A 22135-nucleotide genomic window follows, 5' to 3' on the forward strand; every position below is an offset into this window, starting at 1 on the left:
TTCTCTCACACTGTGTCCTGTGTATAGAGCCCCTCAGTTCTCTCACACTGTGCCCTGTGTATAGAGCCCCTCAGTTCTCTCACACTGTGTCCTGTGTATAGAGCCCCTCAGTCCTCTCACACTGTGTCCTGTGTATAGAGCCCCTCAGTCCTCTCACACTGTGTCCTGTGTATAGAGCCCCCCAGCCCTCTCACACTGTGTCCTGTGTATAGCTCCCCTCAGCCCTCTCACACTGTGTCCTGTGTATAGAGCCCCCCAGTCCTCTCACACTGTGCCCTGTGTATAGAGCCCCTCAGTTCTCTCACACTGTGTCCTGTGTATAGAGCCCCTCAGTCCTCTCACACTGTGTCCTGTGTATAGAGCCCCTCAGTCCTCTCACACTGTGCCCTGTGTATAGAGCCCCCCAGTCCTCTCACACTGTGCCCTGTGTATAGAGCCCCTCAGTTCTCTCACACTGTGTCCTGTGTATAGAGCCCCTCAGTCCTCTCACACTGTGTCCTGTGTATAGAGCCCCCCAGTCCTCTCACACTGTGCCCTGTGTATAGAGCCCCTCAGTTCTCTCACACTGTGTCCTGTGTATAGAGCCCCTCAGTTCTCTCACACTGTGTCCTGTGTATAGAGCCCCTCAGTTCTCTCACACTGTGCCCTGTGTATAGAGCCCCTCAGTTCTCTCACACTGTGTCCTGTGTATAGAGCCCCTCAGTCCTCTCACACTGTGTCCTGTGTATAGAGCCCCTCAGTCCTCTCACACTGTGTCCTGTGTATAGAGCCCCTCAGTTCTCTCACACTGTGTCCTGTGTATAGAGCCCCCCAGTCCTCTCACACTGTGCCCTGTGTATAGAGCCCCTCAGTCCTCTCACACTGTGTCCTGTGTATAGAGCCCCTCAGTCCTCTCACACTGTCCTGTGTATAGAGCCCCCCAGTCCTCTCACACTGTGTCCTGTGTATAGAGCCCCCCAGTCCTCTCACACTGTGTCCTGTGTATAGCGCCCCTCGCCCCAGTGTGTATCCACTCAGCCGCATCTCGAGCTGCCGCGCAGCCGCACTCAGCACAGCTTTAGTTCCTGATCTGCACTGGAGGAGGCCCCGCCCCTTGCTGTGACACGTCCCGCCCTCTCATGATCACATGGCATGACGTCAGCAGAGGTCCTTTCCTCCTTTTGGATTGGTTTATTCTCCTCGCTGTGGGTGACGTCACTTTCTCTGAGCTCCTGTGCCCGGGCTGGGCGGAGTGTGCGGCGCTCTGGGCCCCGGATACATGCGGGGGTCCCTCATCATGGAGGCGGTGAGGTGGGCTTTCCCCTGTGCTCGCTGGGCCCCGGGCCGGGATGACTGGTCACTGTGCGCCCGCTGTGTGCAGCCTGAGGAGAAGCAGCGCATCGCTCAGTTCATGTTCAGCCGCGATGCCAAAGCCGCCATGGTATAACGCGCAGTGTGTACACGGAGAACGGCCGCTATTAACCCCTTCCTGCAGAGCACAGGACTTCTCATTCTCGTTTTTTCCTCCCTTTCTTCCTCTGTTCCTGGTGACCCCATTCCGGGCTGAGCTCCAGAGGGCGACTGATGGGGCAAACAGTGGTGTAACTGGAGTCCGATGGCCTCGGTGCACTATATGGACCTGCCCCCAATATCTGCCCCCTGGGAAGGATTGGGGCCCCCAGTGCACTATATAGACCTGCCCCCCATCTGTCCGGTCTCCGTCCTCCCAATATCTGCCCCCTGGGAAATATTGGGGCCCCCAGTGCACTATATGGACCTGCCCCCCCATCTGTCCGGTCTCCGTCCTCCCAATATCTGCCCCCTGGGAAGGATTGGGACCCCCAGTGCACTATATGGACCTGCCCCCCATCTGTCCGGTCTCCGTCCTCCCAATATCTGCGCCCTGGGAAGGATTGGGGCCCCCAGTGCACTATATGGACCTGCCCCCCCCCATCTGTCCGGTCTCTGTCCCCCAATATCTGCCCCCTGGGAAGGATTGGGGCCCCCAGTGCACTATATAGACCTGCCCCCCATCTGTCCGGTCTTTGTCCCCCCAATATCTGCCCCCTGGGAAGGATTGGGACCCCCAGTGCACTATATGGACCTGCCCCCCCATCTGTCCAGTCTCCGTCCCCCAATATCTGCCCCCTGGGAAGGATTGGGACCCCCAGTGCACTATATGGACCTGCCCCCCCATCTGTCCGGTCTCCATCCCCCAATATCTGCCTCCTGGGAAGGATTGGGACCCCCAGTGCACTATATGGACCTGCCCCCCCATCTGTCCGGTCTCCATCCCCCAATATCTGCCCCCTGGGAAGGATTGGGGCCCCCAGTGCACTATATAGACCTGCCCCCCATCTGTCCGGTCTCCGTCCCCCAATATCTGCCCCCTGGGAAGGATTGGGACCCCCAGTGCACTATATGGACCTGCCCCCCCATCTGTCCAGTCTCCGTCCCCCAATATCTGCCCCCTGGGAAGGATTGGGACCCCCAGTGCACTATATGGACCTGCCCCCCCATCTGTCCGGTCTCCATCCCCCAATATCTGCCTCCTGGGAAGGATTGGGACCCCCAGTGCACTATATGGACCTGCCCCCCCATCTGTCCGGTCTCCATCCCCCAATATCTGCCCCCTGGGAAGGATTGGGACCCCCAGTGCACTATATGGACCTGCCCCCCCATCTGTCCGGTCTCCATCCCCCAATATCTGCCCCCTGGGAAGGATTGGGACCCCCAGTGCACTATATGGACCTGCCTCCCCATGTGTCCGGTCTCCGTCCCCCAATATCTGCCCCCTGGGAAGGATTGGGACCCCCAGTGCACTATATGGACCTGCCCCCCCATCTGTCCAGTCTCCGTCCCCCAATATCTGCCCCCTGGGAAGGATTGGGACCCCCAGTGCACTATATGGACCTGCCCCCCCATCTGTCCGGTCTCCATCCCCCAATATCTGCCTCCTGGGAAGGATTGGGACCCCCAGTGCACTATATGGACCTGCCTCCCCATGTGTCCGGTCTCCGTCCCCCAATATCTGCCCCCTGGGAAGGATTGGGACCCCCAGTGCACATTAGCTGGGCGCTCGGCTGACTGATGGGAACCTGTCCCCTATAGATCTGGACCATAGGGAGAGACGTGACTAGTCCGGCGCCCCCACTCCAGGCCGTGTACTTCTCTATGCACACACATGGGAGACAGCTGTCAGTCACCTAGTGAGGTGCTGGGAGGTGCCGGCCAATGGCAATGTGGGGCTAGTAAGGTTATGTGCACACGTAGAATGGACCTCTGCGGATTTTTCCGTGGGGGATTTGATAAATCTGCAGCAAAAACACCGCGTTTTTGCTGCAGATTTATCGCCTTTCTTTGTGCGGATTTCACTGCGGTTTTCTATTATGGAGCAGGTGTAAAACCGCTGTGGAATCCGCAGAAAGAAGCGACATGCTGCGCATAATGCATGTGGCCTCCTTTTAGCGTCTGTGGTCAGTAAAGTGATATTGTGGCTTGTCGGGACCTCAGTGGTTGTGTCCCCTATAATGAAGCCTGTGCTGCCCCCCTATGTGCGTCTCCTGCCGATAGATGGCTGCAGAGCCCTACTGTAAGGCTGTGTGCACACGATGCAGATTTAGTGCGGATCTGCAGCGTTTTTTTTCGGCGCAGAAACGCACTGTGATTTACAGTACAATGTAAATCAATGTAAAAAAAAAAAAGCTGTGCAGAAAAATCAGCGCAGAAACGCTGCAGATTTCAAATCCGCATCAATTCCGCACAAAAAAGTACTAAAACCGCGGCAAATCCGCGGCTGCGGATTCTGCCAGGAGATGCAGATTTTGTGCAGAAAATTCTGCACCTCTTTTCTTACGTGTGCACATAGCCTTAGGGAGTAACTGGATCAGCCGCTGCTTTCCGCTATTCCGTATCCTCAGGGCTGCGCTGCGCCTCGATCGATATCCCTTACAGAACCCGTTCTCCTTTTTGTCCTTCAGGCCGGACGACTTCTGATCAGAAAGTTGATTGCGGAAAAGCTTCAGATCCCCTGGGATAAGATAGTGCTGGACAGGAGTGCTAAAGGGAAGCCATTCCTGGTGAGCGGGATTCCTCCGCACATCCCAAACTTCAGCTTCAATGTCTCCCATCAGGGCGATTTTGCCGTTCTGGCCGCGGAGTCCGAGCTCCAGGTGGGAGTTGACATAATGAAAACCGATCGACCAGGTACGGATTTAGCGATTTGGCTCCATAACGCAGCGCTGGTAAAGGCTTTGGTTTCCTTGGGCTAGGTGATAACGTACAGACTGGGAGCGGGCTCGAGGGGTTAACCTGTTAAATGCCGCTGTCGAGCTGATAGCGGTATTAAGTGTTCCGGCAAGGGGTCGCATCAGTCTAAGCGCCTGTGATATGATCGCGGGTTACTGATGGGTTCCTATGACAGCAGGGGGTCTGCTGAAGACCTCCATGCTTGACATTACGGAGCTCCCTTGAAACCCTACCTGTGGCCGTGATTTCCACTCTATACACCGATGCTGGGACATTGCTGTATAAGTTATAAGCGATCAGACGATCGCAGCGTTAAGAGGGGACTAATAAGAAAAGTAAAAAAAAGAAGAAAAATGTTATTAAAACATTAAGGGTCAAAAATTGCTCCTCTTTTTCCCCATTAAAAATAAATATAATAAAAACACACATCTGGTATCTCCACATTCCGAAAAGTTCGATTTTTTTTTTTTTTTCAAAATATAAAAATGATTAACCTCATCGTCAAACACGAAACAAAATTCAAGAACTCCAAAATTAAGGTCTTTTTTTGTTTGTTTTGTTGCTGTAACAAGCGATCAAAATGTCCCAAATGGTATCGATAAAAACCGTCACACCCTGCAAAAAATAAGCCGTCGCACAGCTCCATCAATTGGAAAATGAAAATGTTACGAGTCTGAGAAAACGGTGATACAACCACAAAAAAACCTTTTTTGTGTTTTTTTTTTTTTTTTTTTTTTTTTTTTTTTCCCCCTTTTCTTTTTATTTCAAATTTCTGTTTTTTTTTTTCACAACTGAAATACTAAAAAACCTGTTTGATGTCGCCATAATCGTACTGATCAGGAGAATCCTATTGTAAGGTCATTTTCTCCCCACTTGAGGAGGTATAATTAATAGGGTCATTCAGAAGTACAACTCGTCCGTCAAAAAACAAGACCTCGTATGTCTATGTAGGCAGAAAACTAAAAAAGTCAAAACGAAAGCGCAGAAATGGAACCGAGATTCCTTGGGGCTTCCTGTAATGCCGCGGGGGGAAAAAAGAAAACCCCAATCCGTCATCTCTCTTCAGGGTGTTTGTCTCTAATACCGAGGCTCATAACGTTCTCCTATTGCCCAGGACCACATGTATCTACAGGGGCAGACGGCCCTTAAAGGCGTTGTCTCCAAACAATCCTGAGAACAGAGGGCCCAAAGTCTCCTGTGTGAATTGTGCGGTAGTGAGCATGTGTGAGCGCTGCTCCTATACACAGTGGCTGGAGCCACAGCTGCACACGCTCGATCCACTCAGAAGAGACTTTACTGTGTATATTGGACGCCCCTTTATTTTGGGAAACTGGAAATTTGATGCTCTGAAAAATCAATTCTGCATCTTTATAGAGATACTGTATGGACAAAAGTATTGGGACACTCATCTTAATCCTTGAATTCAAGTTCTTCATTAGGCACCTTGTCATGATATGTACTTTTGCCCTGTCCTGTATTTGAATAATATGTCATGATGTGATTTCTCTTTCGTTGTATTTACTGCACATCTTACAATGTCATTGGGTGTATGTAACTAACCTGTCTACTTCCCCCAATACTTGTAGCCCTGAGCTATAATGTAATTAAGCTTTGTCCACACCACTAGGGAAGGAATAGCCATTCTTCCTCACAGCAGGTGGCTAGCCAAATACACAAACTTCTAGACTAAGCGGAGCCCACCAGTCTAGAATCTTCTGGTGGACCCAACCATTGAATAGAAGGTGTGACCCCCTACCCCCTTCATGGGCGGATCCCAGGAACTCAGACAATCCATTCTTATTTTTGAGATCAGATGTGAGTTGATCCTTGAAGGAGAAGGAGTGGGGATTCTTAGCTGAGGCAAGACCCCACGCCCACCTAGGACTGTGGAAGCGAACGGGGCGAGACTTGAGCTGAGGACATCTCGTCGTTCGTGAGATTGTTTTGGGATCCCTTGGACTAAGTGTGGACTATTGCTTTGATACCTGGCACAAGGATTATCGGGAGGTGCCCCCGAATATGTTCCGTTGGACTAATTGTGGACTATTGCTTTGTTACCTGGCACAAGGATTATCGGGAGGTGCCCCCGAACCTATTCCATTGGACTAATTGTGGACTCTGGAACACATGGGCCACTTGCACAGTGAACAAGTCTGTAAGAACATGTTCACACACCACCAAGAAACCTGAAGACACAAAAGAGAACGGCAAAACCAAAAACACTCAGTCTGAAAAAATGTTTGCAGTAATCCGCAAGTGCTAGTAAAAGCACTTTACTTTACTAGCACTTGCGGATTACTGCAAACATTTTTTCAGACTGAGTGTTTTTGGTTTTGCCGTTCTCTTTTGTGTCTTCAGGTTTCTTGGTGGTGTGTGAACATGTTCTTACAGACTTGTTCACTGTGCAAGTGGCCCATGTGTTCCTGTTTCCGTGATTGTTCTCTTGTGTCTACAAGACTGGGGAGTTCCACCACTCCTCTTGGGCTAGCTGCACAAAAGCTGTTCTGCCCTGTATGCATACATGGATTTTTCCTCTCTGAACCCTGTTCACACAGGTAATATACAGATGATCAGGTTTTTAAATACATCAGATAGGGATTGCATACATTAGTTAGGACTGCTCTGATATGGGTATACCGTGAAGATTGGTAGAGCAGCTTAGTATACATTTTTTGCAAAAAACCTATCAACCAAATACCCTGTTATTTACATCTTTTACTAGCACTTGCGGATTACTGCAAACATTTTTTTCAGACTGAGTGTTTTTGGTTTTGCCGTTCTCTTTTGTGTCTAATTGTGGACTCTGTAGATCTACCTGCATGTGTTGTTCCAGCGTTCTTGATAAAAAATCTGTTGAATCATCCCTCGGCCTGTTGTCCCTTCTTGCTCTGCCGTACACCCCGTCACAAACTGGTGGCAGCAGTGGGATCAGAGCAGAAGGAATGGAGGACAAAGGCCCATCAACATCGGGAACCAGCACCGCAGAGTACAAGAACTGGACTGCGGTGAACCTACAAACAAAGGCCCGTGAACTGGGAGTCAGTTACAAGGGACTCTCCAAGGAGCAGCTCATTGAGGCTTTGGAAGGAGTTCGCCTGCAAGATGACGCTGAGGAAGGATCCTCACAGCAAATGGAGGAAAGACTGCAGCCGGAGGTAAATGCCCAAAGGAGTCAGTGGGTTGTGTGGTACGAGGAGGAGTTGGCATTGCTGGGAGAAGAGGCCACCATAGACTATAAGAAAGAGGCCATTCACCGAGCTCAGGAGAGGGTGGCCATTCACAGGCCGAGGGATGAAGATCAGAAAAACAGGTGGCTGGGGCTCGCACCCCATAGACTCCTGGTAGGGGAGGCAGGATATCAGAGTCACTTGGCAAGTCATCAGGGACTGAATCCAGCTCTTCTCCTGGTGAGGGGGTCTGTAGATAATGAACAGGCAAAGGCGGTCTGTAGCTGTTCTGCCTCCGAACACCTGGACATTGGAATTGCAGATGCCCAGGCTGCCCACATCCATAACATCTGCGTTCTGGGATTCTTCCTCCACGTCGTATTCCCAAAGGTGGAGCAGGAGTAGTGCGGGGCACAGTCACACGAAGGTCACCATGAGTTGATGGTCTAGTGGAATGGTAAATATTGGAGGCCGAAGGACCAGGGGCCGCCAGCGTTGGGGGGCTGGTAGTTTTTTTTTTTTTTCTCACTGAATAGTAGTTTTTTCCACTGAGGCTTGATGGTGAGAGCCTGATCAGCTAGAGCTGCAGCTTCCTCCACAGTGGCTGGTCTCCTCTCACGCACCCATTCCCGGATCTCAGCAGGGCACTTGAAGTAAAACTGCTCTTTTAGGATAACCTGGAGGAAGGTCTCCCAGGTTAAGGCCTCCTCTGCCTCCAGCCAGCGATGACATATTTGTTTGAGTCTGTGGGCATACATCTTGAAAGACACTTCCTCATCACAAACATCTACAGGAGGTTGTGCTGGATGGCCAAAAAGTTGTTGGCTTCCGTGACACTGAGGCTTTCCTCACCATAGCCGATCCCCGAGTAATTCAACCAGAAGCAATTCAAAAGGGACCAGGAATTGCCATTGAGTTGGCTGGAGGCACCCAGAGATATATTCTAAGAGCGAGTGTGACCCTGGATTATGGCTTTGGGGCCAAACAATGCATGGTCGTGTGATGAGCGGCCTCCCTGCAGATGTTCTTCTGGGAAATGATGTGGGAAATCTTCATTGCAACTTTGTCGGGGCGGTAACCAGAAGTCAAGCCAAGAGAGCAGCGGATGTGGACGTGTACAACCCATCCATGGAAATGAGGCCACCAGAACTGCCGTCACAGCCGGTGAGTGATTCTTCTTGTGGGGATAATATGAATGTTACTTGGGATAAAGTTCAGTTTAGACAAGAGGTAGAGACTGACCCCACCCTTGCTAGTTTTAGAGCTCGAGCTGAGATAGGGCAGCTAGGGGAGAACGGGGAAAGAATTATCAGAGAAAATGGACTTCTATATCGGGTTACCAATGCCGACTCCCTAGATAAGCCCTGGACTTATAGCAAACAGCTGATTGTTCCTCAGAAGTACAGAATTCCCCTATTACACCTTGCTCATGACATTCCTACGGCCGGCCATCAAGGCAAAACTTGCACGGAGAGACGATTGACTCAAACTTTCTATTGGCCGGGGATTTCCCAAGCTGTAGCGCATTTCTGCCGAACTTGTGACATATGTCAGCGTAGAGGGCGACCCGGAGATCACCCAAAGGCACCCCTGCAACCGCTGCCTATAATAGAAGAACCCTTTCAAAGAGTAGCTGTTGATATCATTGGACCTCTGGCTAAACCTATTAAATCTGGAAAGCAGTACATTCTCACTGTTGTGGATTATGCCACCCGATATCCAGAAGCTGTGGCCTTGTCAAGTATTTCTGCAGCCAAGGTGGCCGAGACCTTGGTTACCATTTTTACCAGAGTAGGACTCCCCAGTGAGATCTTGTCAGACCAAGGCTCCCAGTTCATGTCAGAGCTGGTCCAGTGCCTGTGGCGCACTTGTGGAGTACGAGCAATCCGAACGACCCCATATCATCCCCAAACAAATGGACTTTGTGAACGATTCAATGGCACTCTGAAGAATATGCTAAGGGCCTTCACTGACAGAGATTCAGACTGGGAGAAGTACCTACCCCATCTCTTGTTTGCCTATCGGGAAGTTCCCCAGGAGTCCACTGGGTTTTCCCCCTTTGAACTACTCTATGGAAGAAAGGTCCGAGGACCCTTAACCCTGCTCAAGGAATACTGGGAGGGGCAAGTTGAGGATACAGGAGCCCCTGTTGTCCCTTATGTCCTAAAGTTGCGAGAAACCCTGGCTCAACTTGCTAGTTTTGCCCAGAATCATGTGCGGATGGCTCAAACCAGACAGAAGACATGGTATGACCGTAAAGCACGCTATCAGGAGTTTGTAGAAGGACAACAGGTCTTAATGATTGTTCCCCACCGGCAGAATAAACTGCAGACCACATGGGAGGGTCCCTTCCGGGTTCTCAGAAAACTAAATGACACCAATTATCTTCTTGCTTTAGATGATCAGGGGCTAAGACAAAAGACTGTCCATGTGAATATGATTAAGGAGTACCATGACCGGAACATTCCAGTGATAGCAAGCTGTCTGCTGGCTTCAGAAGATGGTCAAGAGGATGAGGACTCCCTACCTGATCTCGTGGAAGCAGCGAGAGCCCCATCCACTGTGGAACAGGTTCCACTGGGAGATCACCTGGATTCCTTACAGAAAAAACAGATGCTGGGAGTGCTTCAACAGAGACAGGCTGCTTTCTCATCCCAACCAGGTCGAACCACCGTCACCCAACATCATGTGGACACTCAGGGTATCCGTCCCATACAACAGGCTCCTTACCGGGTACCTGAATCAGTTCGACACACCATGCAGCACGAACTGGAGGAGATGTTACAGCTTGGAGTAATCCAGGCCTCCCATAGCCCTTGGGCCTCTCCTGTGGTGTTAGTACCCAAGAAGGATGGGAGTACTCGGTTTTGTGTGGACTATCGACGACTAAACGACCATACCGTCAGTGATCCTTACCCAATGCCCCGTACTGACGAACTTCTAGACCGCCTGGCTGGGTCCCGATATGTCACTACCTGGGATCTCAGTAAGGGATACTGGCAAATCCCTCTGACGGAGGAGAGAACGGTCCGCTTTTATAACCCCATTTGGTCTGTATGAATTTCTAAACATGCCCTTTGGAATGAAGACTGCCCCTGCAACTGTTGAAAAAGAATGTCTGGCTGTAGTGTGGGCCCTCAGGAAACTAAGACCGTATCTGTATGGACGAGAATTCACTGTGGTTACTGATCACAATCCCCTCATCTGGCTGAACAGAGTCTCTGGGGACAATGGACGCTTACTACGATGGAGCCTGGCTCTGCAGCCCTATAACTTTACCATACAGTATAGAAGAGGCAGCCAACACCAAAATGCAGATGGACTGTCCAGGCAAGAGGAGCCCTGAGTCCGGTCAGCCATGCCTGTGTGTACTTAACCAGCGACCTGTAGAGGTCCCTGGTACGTACACAAATTGGGAGGGGAAGGGATTGTCATGATATGTACCGTATATACTCGAGTATAAGCCGACCCGAGTATAAGCCGACCCCCCCCTAATTTTGCCACAAAAAACTGGGAAAACTTATTGACTCGAGTATAAGCCTAGGGTGGAAATGCAGCATTTACCGGTGAATTTCAAAAATAAAAATAGATCATTATTTCCCCATAGCTGTGCCCCATATAGTGCTCTGCACCGTTCATTGTGCCCCATAGCTGTGCCATATAGTGCTCTGCACCGTTCATTGTGCCCCATTGCTGTGCCATATACGGTGCTCTGCACCGTTCATTGTGCCCCATATCTGTGCCCATATACGGTGCTCTGCACCGTTCATTGTGCCCCATTGCTGTGCCATATACGGTGCTTTGCACCGTTCATTGTGCCCCATTGCTGTGCCATATACGGTGCTCTGCACCGTTCATTGTGCCCCATAGAAATCTCTGCCGCCGCTGCTGCAATAAAAAAAAAAAACCACATACTCGCCTCCCTTGATTGCAGCTCCCGGCGTCTCTGCTCTGACTGATCAGGCAGAGGGCGCCGCGCACACTGTATGCGTCATCGCGCCCTCTGCCTGAACAGTCAGAGCGCAGACGCCGGGAAGATGGAGGCGCCGGCCGGGAAGATGGAGCGACGCTCGGCGGCTGGAACGAGGACAGGTGAATATGCTATACTTACCTAGTCCTGGCGATCCTCGCGCTGTCCCTCTGCCTGGTCTTCGGTGCCGCAGCTCTTCCTGTCAGCGGTCACCGGCACCGCTGATTAGAGGAATGAATAGGCGGCTCCGCCCCTATGGGAGGTGGAGCCGCTTATTCATATCTCTAATGAGCGGTCCCACGTGACCGCTGAAGAGGGGAAGAAGCTGCAGCACAGAAGCCCGTGGGACGGCAGGGACAGCGAGGATCGCTGGGACTAGGTAAGTATACCTCAGCGCCCTCACCCGCCGACCCTGCCACCCACATTGACTCGAGTATAAGCCGAGAGGGGCACTTTCAGCCCAAAAATTTGGGCTGAAAATCTCGGCTTATACTCGAGTATATACGGTACTTTTGTCCTGTCCTGTATTTGAATAATATGTCATGATGTGATTTCTCTTTCGTTGTATTTACTGCACATTTTGCAATGTCATGGGGTGTATGTAACTAACCTGTCTACTTCCCCTCTACTTGTAGCCCTGAGCTATAATGTAATTAAGCTTTGTCCACACCACTAGGGAAGGAATAGCCATTCTTCCTCACAGCAGGTGGCTAGCCAAATACACAAACTTCTAGACTAAGCGGAGCCCACCAGTCTAGAATCTTCTGGTGGACCCAACCATTGAATAGAAGGTGTGACCCCTACCCCCTTCATGGGCGGATCCCAGGAACTCAGACAATCCATTCTTATTTTTGAGATCAGATGTGAGTTGATCCTTGAAGGAGGAGTGGGGATTCTTAGCTGAGGCAAGACCCCATGTCCATCTAGGACTGTGGAAGCGAACGGGGCGAGACTTGAGCTGAGGACATATCTCGTCGTTCGTGAGATTGTTTTGGCATCCATTGGACTAAGTGTGGACTATTGCTTTGTTACCTGGCACAAGGATTATCGGGAGGTGCCCCTGAACCTGTTCCATTGGACTAATTGTGGACTCTGTAGATCTACCTGCATGTGTTGTTCCAGCGTTCTTGATAATAAATCTGTTGAATCATCCCTCGGCCTGTTGTCCCTTCTTGCTCTGCCGTACACCCCGTCACACACCTCAGTCCCCCACAGTGTATAATGTGTCCCCCGTCTGCCTTTACTAATGTGACAGAACAGCCGGCGGTGCAGAGCTCCCTGATACCAGCGGGGTCCTGTAATAGGAGCCACCGGGGTAACAAGTCCGTCCATGACATTTCTTCCCTCCTAAATCTTCCCCCATCACCTGTGAGTGATACTAAGAAGTGGAAGGAAACGCAGCAACTCGGGCACGAAGTGGAGACCCTGTAATGTTACAGAGTGGGGGGCGAGGATTGCGCCGCCTGATGGGCGGGAGGATCAATCGCTGGATGTGTTATTGCCTTTTATGTTTAACCCCTTCCCGACCCATGACGCCACGTAGGCGTCATGAAAGTCGGTGCCAATCCGACCCATGACGCCTATGTGGCGTCATGGAAAGATCGCGTCCCTGCAGGCCAGGTGAAAGGGTTAACTCCCATTTCACCCGATCTGCAGGGACAGGGGGAGTGGTAGTTTAGCCCAGGAGGGGTGGCTTCACCCACCCGTGGCTACGATAGCTCTGATTGGCAGTTTCACTTTCAACAGCCAATCAGAGCGATTTGTAATATTTCACCTATTATAACGGGTGAAATATTACAATCCAGCCATGGCCGATGCTGCAATATCATCGGCCATGGCTGGAAATACTAATGTGCCCCCACCCCACCCCACCGATCGCCCCCCCCCCCAGCCCTCCGATCTGTCCGGTACACTGCCCCGCTCCCCTCCGTCCTGTGCTCTGCTCCCCCCCCCCCCCCCCCCCCCCCGTGCTCTTGTCCGGTGCTCCAATCACCACCCCCCCCCCCCCCCCCTGTGCTCCGTTCCACCCCTCCCCCCCCCCGTGCTCCGTTCCACCCCTCCCGCGTTCCGATCCACCCCCCCCCCCCATGCTCCGATCCCCCACCCCATCATACTTACCGATCCTGCCGGGGTCCGTCCGTCTTCTCCCTGGGCGCCGCCATCTTTTAAAATGGCGGGCGCATGCGCAGTGCGCCCGCCGAATCTGCCGGCCGGCAGATTAGTTCAAAGTGCATTTTGATCACTGAGCTATAATCTATCCCAGTGATCAAAATTAAAAAATGATAAATTACCCCCCCCTTTGTCACCCCCATAGGTAGGGACAATAAAAAAAATAAAGAATTTTTTTTTTTCCACTAATGTTAGAATAGGGTTAGGGTTAGAGCTAGGGTTAGGGTTAGAGCTAGGGTTAGGGCTAGGGTTAGGGTTTTGGTATGTGCACACATATTCTGGTCCTCTGCGGATTTTTCCGCTGCGGATTTGATAAATCCGCAGTGCTAAACCGCTGCGGATTTACCATGTTTTTTCTGCGCATTTCACTGCGGTTTTACAACTGCGGTTTTCTATTGGAGCAGTTGTAAAACCGCTGCGGAATCCGCAGAAAGAAGTGACATGCTGCGGAATGTAAACTGCTGTGTTTCCGTGCAGTCTTTCTGCAGCATGTGTACAGCGATTTTTGTTTCCCATAGGTTTACATTGAACTGTAAACTCATGGGAAACTGCTGCGGATCCGCAGCGTTTTCCGCAGCGTGTGCACATACCTTTAGAATTAGGCTATGTGCACACAGTGCGGATTTGGCTGTGGATCCGCATCGGATTGGCCGCTGCGGATTCGCAGCAGTGTTCCATCAGGTTTACAGTACCAAGTAAACCTATGGAAAACCAAATCCGCTGTGCCCATGGTGCGGAAAATACTGTGCGGAATCCGCAGATGAAATCCGCATAAACACTGGAAATCCGCGGAAAATCCGCAGGTAAAACGCAGTGCCTTTTACCCGCGGATTTTTCAAAAATGATGCTGAAAAATCTAACACGAATCCGCAACGTGGGCACATAGCCTTAGGGTATGTGTCCACGTTCAGGATTGCATCAGGATTTTATGTCAGTATTTGTAAGCCAAAACCAGGAGTGGGTGATAAATGCAGAAGTGGAGCATATGTTTCTATTATACTTTTCCTCTAATTGTTCCACTCCTGGTTTTGGCTTACAAATACTGACATAAAATCCTGACCAAATCCTGATGCAATCCTGAACGTGGACACATAGCCTTAGGGTTAGGGTTGGAATTAGGGTTGTGGTTAGGGGTGTGTTGGGGTTAGGGTTGTAATTAAGGTTATGGCTACAGTTGGGATTAGGGTTAGGGGTGTGTTGGGGTTAGTGTTGGAGGTAGAATTGAGGGGTTTCCACTGTTTAGGCACATCAGGGGTCTCCAAACGCAACATGGCGCCACCATTGATTCCAGCCAATCTTGTATTCAAAAAGTCAAATGGTGCTCCCTCACTTCCGAGCCCCGACGTGTGCCCAAACAGTGGTTTACCCCCACATATGGGGTACCAGCATACTCAGGATAAACTGCGCAACAATTACTGGGGTCCAATTTCTCCTGTTACCCTTGAGAAAATAAAAAATTGCTTGCTAAAACATCATTTTTGAGGAAAGAAAAAGGATTTTTTATTTTCACGGCTCTGCGTTGTAAACTTCTGTGAAGCACTTGGGGGTTCAAAGTGCTCACCACATATCTAGATAAGTTCCTTGGGGGGTCTAGTTTCTAAAATGGGGTCACTTGTGGGGGGTTTCTACTGTTTTTAGGCACACCAGGGGCTCTGCAAACGCAACGTGACGCCCGCAGACCATTCCATCAAAGTCTGCATTTCAAAACGTCACTACTTCACTTCTGAGCCCCGACGTGTGCCCAAACAGTGGTTTACCCCCACACATGGGGTATCAGCGTACTCAGGAGAAACTGGACAACAACTTTTGGGGTCCAATTTCTCCTGTAACCCTTGGGAAAATAAAAAATTCTGGGCTAAAAGATCATTTTTGAGAAAATAATTTTTATTTTTTATTTTCATGGCTCTGCATTATAAACTTCTGTGAAGTACTTGGGGGTTCAAAGTCCTCACCACACATCTAGATTGGTTCCTTTGGGGGTCTAGTTTCCAAAATGGGGTCACTTGTGGGGGAGCGCCAATGTTTAAGCACACAGGGGCTCTTCTAACGCGACATGGTGTCCGCTAACAATTGGAGCTAATTTTCCATTCAAAAAGTCAAATGGCGCGCTTTCCCTTCCGAGCCTTACCATGTGCCCAAACAGTGGTTTACCCCCACATGTGAGGTATCGGTGTACTCAGGAGAAATTGCCCAACATATTTTAGGATCCATTTTATCCTGTTGCCCATGTGAAAATGAAAAAATTGAGGCTAAAAGAATTGTTTTGTGAAAAAAAAGTACTTTTTCATTTTTACGGATCAATTTGTGAAGCACCTGGGGGTTCAAAGTGCTCACTATGCATCTAGATAAGTTCCTTGGGGCGTCTAGTTTCCAAAATGGGGTCACTTGTGGGGGAGCTCCAATTTATAGGCACACGGGGGCTCTCCAAACGTGACATGGTGTCCGCTAGAGAGTGGAGCCAATTTTTAATTCAAAAAGTCAAATGGCGCTCCTTCCCTTCCAAGCCCTGCCGTGCGCCCAAACAGTGGTTTACCCCCACATATGAGGTATCAGTGTACTCAGGACAAATTGGACAACAACTTTCGTGGTTCAGTTTCTCCTTTTACCATTGGGAAAATAAAAAAATTGTTGCTAAAAGATAATTTTTGTGACTAAAAAGTTAAATGTTCATTTTTTCCTTCCATGTTGCTTCTGCTGCTGTGAAGCACCTGAAGGGTTAATAAACTTCTTGAATGTGGTTTTGAGTACCTTGAGGGGTGCATTTTTTAGAATGGTGTCACTTTTGGGTATTTTCAGCCATATAGACCCCTCAAACTGACTTCAAATGTGAGGTGGTCCCTAAAAAAAATGGTTTTGTAAATTTCGTTGTAAAAATGAGAAATCGCTGGTCAAATTTTAACCCTTATAACTTCCTAACAAAAAAAAATTTTGTTTCCAAAATTGTGCTGATGTAAAGTAGACGTGTGGGAAATGTTATTTATTAACTATTTTGTGTCACATAACTCTCTGGTTTAACAGAATAAAAATTCAAAATGTGAAAATTGTGAAATTTTCAAAATTTTCGCCAAATTTCCGTTTTTATCACAAATAAACGCAGAATTTATTGACCTAAATTTACCACTAACATGAAGCCCAATATGTCACGAAAAAACAATCTCAGAACCGCTAGGATCCGTTGAAGCGTTCCTGAGTTATTACCTCATAAAGGGACACTGGTCAGAATTGCAAAAAACGGCAAGGTCTTTAAGGTCAAAATAGGCTGGGTCATGAAGGGGTTAAAGCCTCATTCAGACAACAGTTTTTCACATGGAAGTTCTACTCGTGCTTTTCACTGATAATAGGTACCAGTTCTATGTGGGGCTGGTCACTTGTCCATATAGTTTCTCTGGAAAGTGTGGTCCGCAGAAAAGAATGGAGACCTGTCTGATTTTCAGTCTCTGATCGGTCTTTCAAATGCAAGTCTAATGGGTCCATGGAAAAATTGTACAGCGCTCAGATGACCTATGTTTGCTTTCCTGTCACCGGGTTTTTTTTCTGCCACGTCTGAAAGCAGCATGATATAGGGGCAGAGACTCTCATTCCAGCAGTGTGTCAATTATTGTGCTATTTGTTGCAGTTTTGATTAAAAACGTATTTGTGCTGCATATGTAACCGTTCTTTAAATGCTGAGCTCTGTATAGCCCCGCTTACACCACTTATTTGCACGTGCACACAGCTGCCAATCAGGGGCGGGGTTATACAGAGCTCATGAATATGGAGGACTACATGGCAGCAGGTTTACTAGTCCTCTAGTGATAATCTCCTGGTGATAAAACCATCGATTTTTATCAAAACTACAGCAAGCAACCGTCTTCAGACATAAAATTATGTCTTTGGCATTTTTTTGCGGTCCTACTATTGCCACCATCATCGTGAAACTATTGATTTGATGTAAAATAGAAAAACCAATGCCGTGAGCCCCACTATTATACTTGTGTATACTCGCTCTTGCTTTAACCCTCTGACGCTATCCGCACCTATTCTACCATTTGCCTTTTGCCATTTTTCAGGCAGCGGCTCCACAGAAGAGTTCTTCCGTATCATGCACCGCCAGTTCACAGAAAGAGAGTGGCGCTCTATAAAGCATGCGGGCAGTGATGGGGCGCAGCTCGACATGTTCTACCGGCACTGGGTAAATCATGGCTGCAGAATGGGAGCTGACTGCAAATTGTAAAGGTGGTTTTATGTGTTTTACATGTGATTGATGGCACTGAAGTTACAGGTCACTTACATGGACTTTCCCTCTAAATTCCTATTACCGTATTGTCCAGTCACACAAGTCTAAGCCCTTTAGATGCCTCGGTACATTACAACTATGGAATCTACGCAGTTATAGGGAGACTCATGGGATCACAGCTTTAGATCTCCTATCCATAGTGACGTAAAAAAAAATGAAGAAACCTTAAAATAAATACATAGGTTTCTGTAGTTTCTACAGAATTCAGTGTTGGGTTATTGTGGGCGTTTGTGATTTCAGGCATTGAAGGAAAGCTTTACAAAAGCCATAGGGGTCGGCCTCGGCTTCAACCTGCAAAGAATAGAATTTGAGGTGTCGCCCGTACACATGGAACTTGGAAAGGTTTACACACAGACCAAGATGCGGCTCGATGATGATGAAGATGAAGATTGGTCCTTCGAGGTAAGAGTACACCGCCTCGCTATGGTATTATTAATGGATGCCCAATTTGCTGTATTACATCCGATTTCTGGTGCTGATTTGTCTGGGCGGGCTTGTGGGTGAAGGTGATGGAGCGGCAGTGAAATATTAATCGGATTGTGACACATCTACAAATAGAGTATCATTTGATTCTTGGTATCCAGACCATGGACAGCAACAATCAGGCATCTGGTCATTTTCTCTCATGTATGTATCACTTATAAACACGACAGCATTTCAGTAAAAAATCATGGTGAGGAGAAGCTGCTGAGTGCTGGTCATATCACATCCTATGTTATTTATCTTCATGAGAGGTCGGTGCTTGTAATTATTCACAAGCAGCCATTTACAAATTCTTATTGAGAATTCAAACGTTATTTCCTCCCCCAAAAAGTAATCACAATTTCACAGGCTACATAATTGAGACAAGATAGAGGTAGGAGAAACCAACCTAAAGGAAAAACCATCAACAGAGCTCTGAAGTGGCAGCTCCTGAAGCCGGAGGAGAAGCCATCAACTGAGCTCTGAACTGGCAGCTCCTGAAATCACAGGAGAAGCCATCAACTGAGCTCTGAACTGGCAGTTCCTGAAATCACAGGAGAAGCCATCAACTGAGCTCTGAACTGGCAGCTCCTGAAACCACAGGAGAAGCCATCGACTGAGCTCTGAAGTGGCAGCTCCTGAAGCCGGAGGAGAAGCCATCAACTGAGCTCTGAACTGGCAGTTCCTGAAACCACAGGAGAAGCCATCAACTGAGCTCTGAACTGGCAGCTCCTGAAACCACAGGAGAAGCCATCGACTGAGCTCTGAACTGGCAGCTCCTGAAACCACAGGAGAAGCCATCAACTGAGCTCTGAAGTGGCAGCTCCTGAAGCCGGAGGAGAAGCCATCAACTGAGCTCTGAACTGGCAGCTCCTGAAATCACAGGAGAAGCCATCAACTGAGCTCTGAACTGGCAGCTCCTGAAATCACAGGAGAAGCCATCAACTGAGCTCTGAACTGGCAGCTCCTGAAATCACAGAAGAAGCCATCAACTGAGCTCTGAAGTGGCAGCTCCTGAAGCCGGAGGAGAAGCCATCAACTGAGCTCTGAACTGGCAGCTCCTGAAATCACAGGAGAAGCCATCAACTGACCTCTGAAGTGGCAGCTCCTGAAGCCGGAGGATTCTCACTTTTTCATCTCTTTGTAGAGTAGCTTTGGGATATATATATAGTCGATGGCTTCTCCTGTGATTTCAGGAGCTACCAGTTCAGAGCTCAGTTGATGGCTTCCCCTGTGGTTTCAGGAACTGCCAGTTCAGAGCTCAGTTGATGGCTTCTCCTGTGGTTTCAGGAACTGCCAGTTCAGAGCTCAGTTGATGGCTTCTCCTGTGGTTTCAGGAGCTGCCAGTTCAGAGCTCAGTTGATGGCTTCTCCTGTGGTTTCAGGAGCTGCCAGTTCAGAGCTCAGTTGATGGCTTCTCCTGTGGTTTCAGGAGTTTATTTATAAAATTAAATAAATATTTATAAATTTATTTATAAATTTATAAATATTTATAATTTTTTTTTTTTTTTTTTTTTGGGGGGGGGGGGGTTTAATCTGAGGTTTCACATATATATGGCCACAAAGACATGCATTTGTTATTTTGAAATATTATTGTGAGCTTAAGAAGCCCTACTCCCATCAAACTTTTTCTCCTCTTAATATATTGCAATCGTATTATATAGCACTGTGTACTTTACAATTGATCATTTTGCCTTTCTACCCATCTAATTCTTCTCTTTTCTTTGCTCTGTGTAGAAACAGGAAGTCTCTTTCCTGCATTTATCAATCCCCTCTTCAACTTCTGACCCAGCTGCTCCCGCCCCCCTATTGCCATTGACTTTTGCAGTGACTGATGATTTGTGCAGGGAAAATTGACCTCCTGGTTCTACATAGCGCTTAGAGGGATTCAGCTAGTCAGTTTTTAATCGTGTGTGTATATGTATAATATATATATTATTTCCATTTTCATGGGAAGACGAAAAAAAATCCTCTTTAGGGATAGCAATCAAAAAAAACCTTTAAACGTTATTGCAGAAGTTAACTTTCTGGAAATTTTCAAAGAAATTCAATCTTTATTAAACAAATATCAAAATTAATACATCTTGGATGGGGAGAGTAACAGTTTACAAGATGATGATTCTCCCAAGGTTACTCTACATTTTAAGACCGATTTCACACCATTATACTCCCACTCCTGGGCCCATTTTGTGGATGGGAATAATGGACCCAGGGAAGCCCTCACCACAGGGGTCTCACATCAGCCTCAGGTGATGGAATATGCTTTGTTCTGTGAGCTAAAGAATAATGTTTAAGGGGGAGGAAGAAATTGACACGGGGTTTAATCAGGCAGTGGTTGGAGTGATTTCGATGTGAGAAGATCCGAGCTGGGATGGATGGATGGACTATGGAGTTTTGGAGATCTCAGATGGGAAACTTGTGAACTGAGGACATTGTATGTTGGCCATCTACATGGATTTGTTGTGCAACCATGGATTTATGAATCCAAATAGTTGCATCGTTAACACGCATAGGTGATTATCACAACCTCAGATCTTCACACCCTCTATTCTTGATAACCAGCCTTGTTGAAGCTGACAGTTGAGGGTTGCAGCCCCCAGCTGTGAGTTTTACCTGGCTGGTTATCAAAAATACTGGGGAACCCACTCAGGTTTTTTTTTTTTTTATATATTATTTATTTACAGCGCAGGAGCGTCTGATGAACACTTCCATCCACCGCTCCTGCTCTCACTGTTATTAGCGGCTGCAGGTGTCGGATAAATTGAGCGGTAGTCCCATCAGCGGACACTAGTGACCGTAGAAAAACTTAATACCTCCCATCACAGCTGCAGGCTCATGCTGTCTTTTGACAGCGTGGGAACCGCGGCTCTCTGACCGTCGGGGATGATTTCACCACCGATCAGAAGCGGTGTTTGCCGCGCTGCCAAGCACATGACAGCAGGACGAACACCCGAACAGTAACACTGACCTCCTGGTGAAGTACTTTCCCGAACAGTAGGTGTTCGATACAGACACCAAACTTTACTGCTCGGGTTCGCCCATCTCCATTCACAAGTCTAGACCTCTAAATGACAATTTTACCGGTCCATTTATATGACGTCCGAGATCATTGTATTTAGGATCAGTCTTGTTCATGTTTTGCAGGAAGCGCTCCTGGATGAAAAACATCACGTGGCTGTAGCTTTAGGGGGCAAAGACACAAATAAGCCCCCCCAATCACAGGTGCAGTAGGAACTTTCCTCTTATATTACAGTATAATTTATTGGATTGTTCTGAGACATCACAAAATATCAGTAGGTGACTCCAAAATTGTAAGCAAATTAAGCGGTTTGGAGAATGAAAAGAATTCTCCAATGGGACAATGACAATAATATATGTAATGTATCCAGTAAAAGGCGGAGGTTTTTTTTTTTTTTTCCTTCTACATCAGTGATTCTGGGTCCGATCATGGGTCATCATTACCATCTTTATTTTATGGAATATTTTAGTCTGACCTCTCCCTATTACTATGTATTTATTATTTCTATATATTTACTAATAATCTTTATTCCATTGTTATACATTCCTTTGCTCCTACTTTTCCCTTTATTGGATACATTACATACAGTTGCATGTTACAAAATTAGAATATCACCAAAAAGTTAATTTATTTCAGTTCTTCAAAATAAAAAGTGGAATTCATATTATATAGAGTCATTACAGAGTGATCTATTTCACGTGTTTATTTCCGGTAATGATGATTATGGCTTTCAGCCAATGAAAACCCAAAAGTCATTATCTCAGTAAATTAGAATACTTTATAACACCAGCTTGAAAAAATATTTTAAAATCCGAAATGTTGGTCTACTGAAATGTATGTTTACAT

At 48.0% G+C, this 22135-nt stretch overlaps 1 protein-coding gene across 4 annotated transcripts in view; it reads left to right on the forward strand.

The window, feature by feature from the left end:
- The first annotated feature begins 1038 nt into the window (after window positions 1–1038).
- Window positions 1039–22135, forward strand: part of AASDHPPT (aminoadipate-semialdehyde dehydrogenase-phosphopantetheinyl transferase) — a 33885-nt gene continuing 12788 nt past the window's right edge. Inside the window, exons 1-5 of one of the 4 annotated variants that reach the window (XM_069759223.1) lie at window positions 1039–1290; window positions 3960–4185; window positions 17583–17704; window positions 18050–18211; window positions 21415–21492. In XM_069759223.1, coding sequence (XP_069615324.1) covers window positions 1132–1290; window positions 3960–4185; window positions 17583–17704; window positions 18050–18211; window positions 21415–21492 — 747 coding nt within the window. In that variant the 5' untranslated portion in view covers window positions 1039–1131. Of the gene's footprint in view, window positions 1421–3959; window positions 4186–17582; window positions 17705–18049; window positions 18212–21414; window positions 21493–22135 lie in introns of all 4 variants that reach the window. The other 3 variants (XM_069759226.1, XM_069759222.1, XM_069759224.1) reach the window with 3 other exon arrangements.

Source organism: Ranitomeya imitator, chromosome 3 (assembly GCF_032444005.1).
Source record: "Ranitomeya imitator isolate aRanImi1 chromosome 3, aRanImi1.pri, whole genome shotgun sequence".
Classification (NCBI taxonomy): domain Eukaryota; kingdom Metazoa; phylum Chordata; class Amphibia; order Anura; family Dendrobatidae; genus Ranitomeya; species Ranitomeya imitator.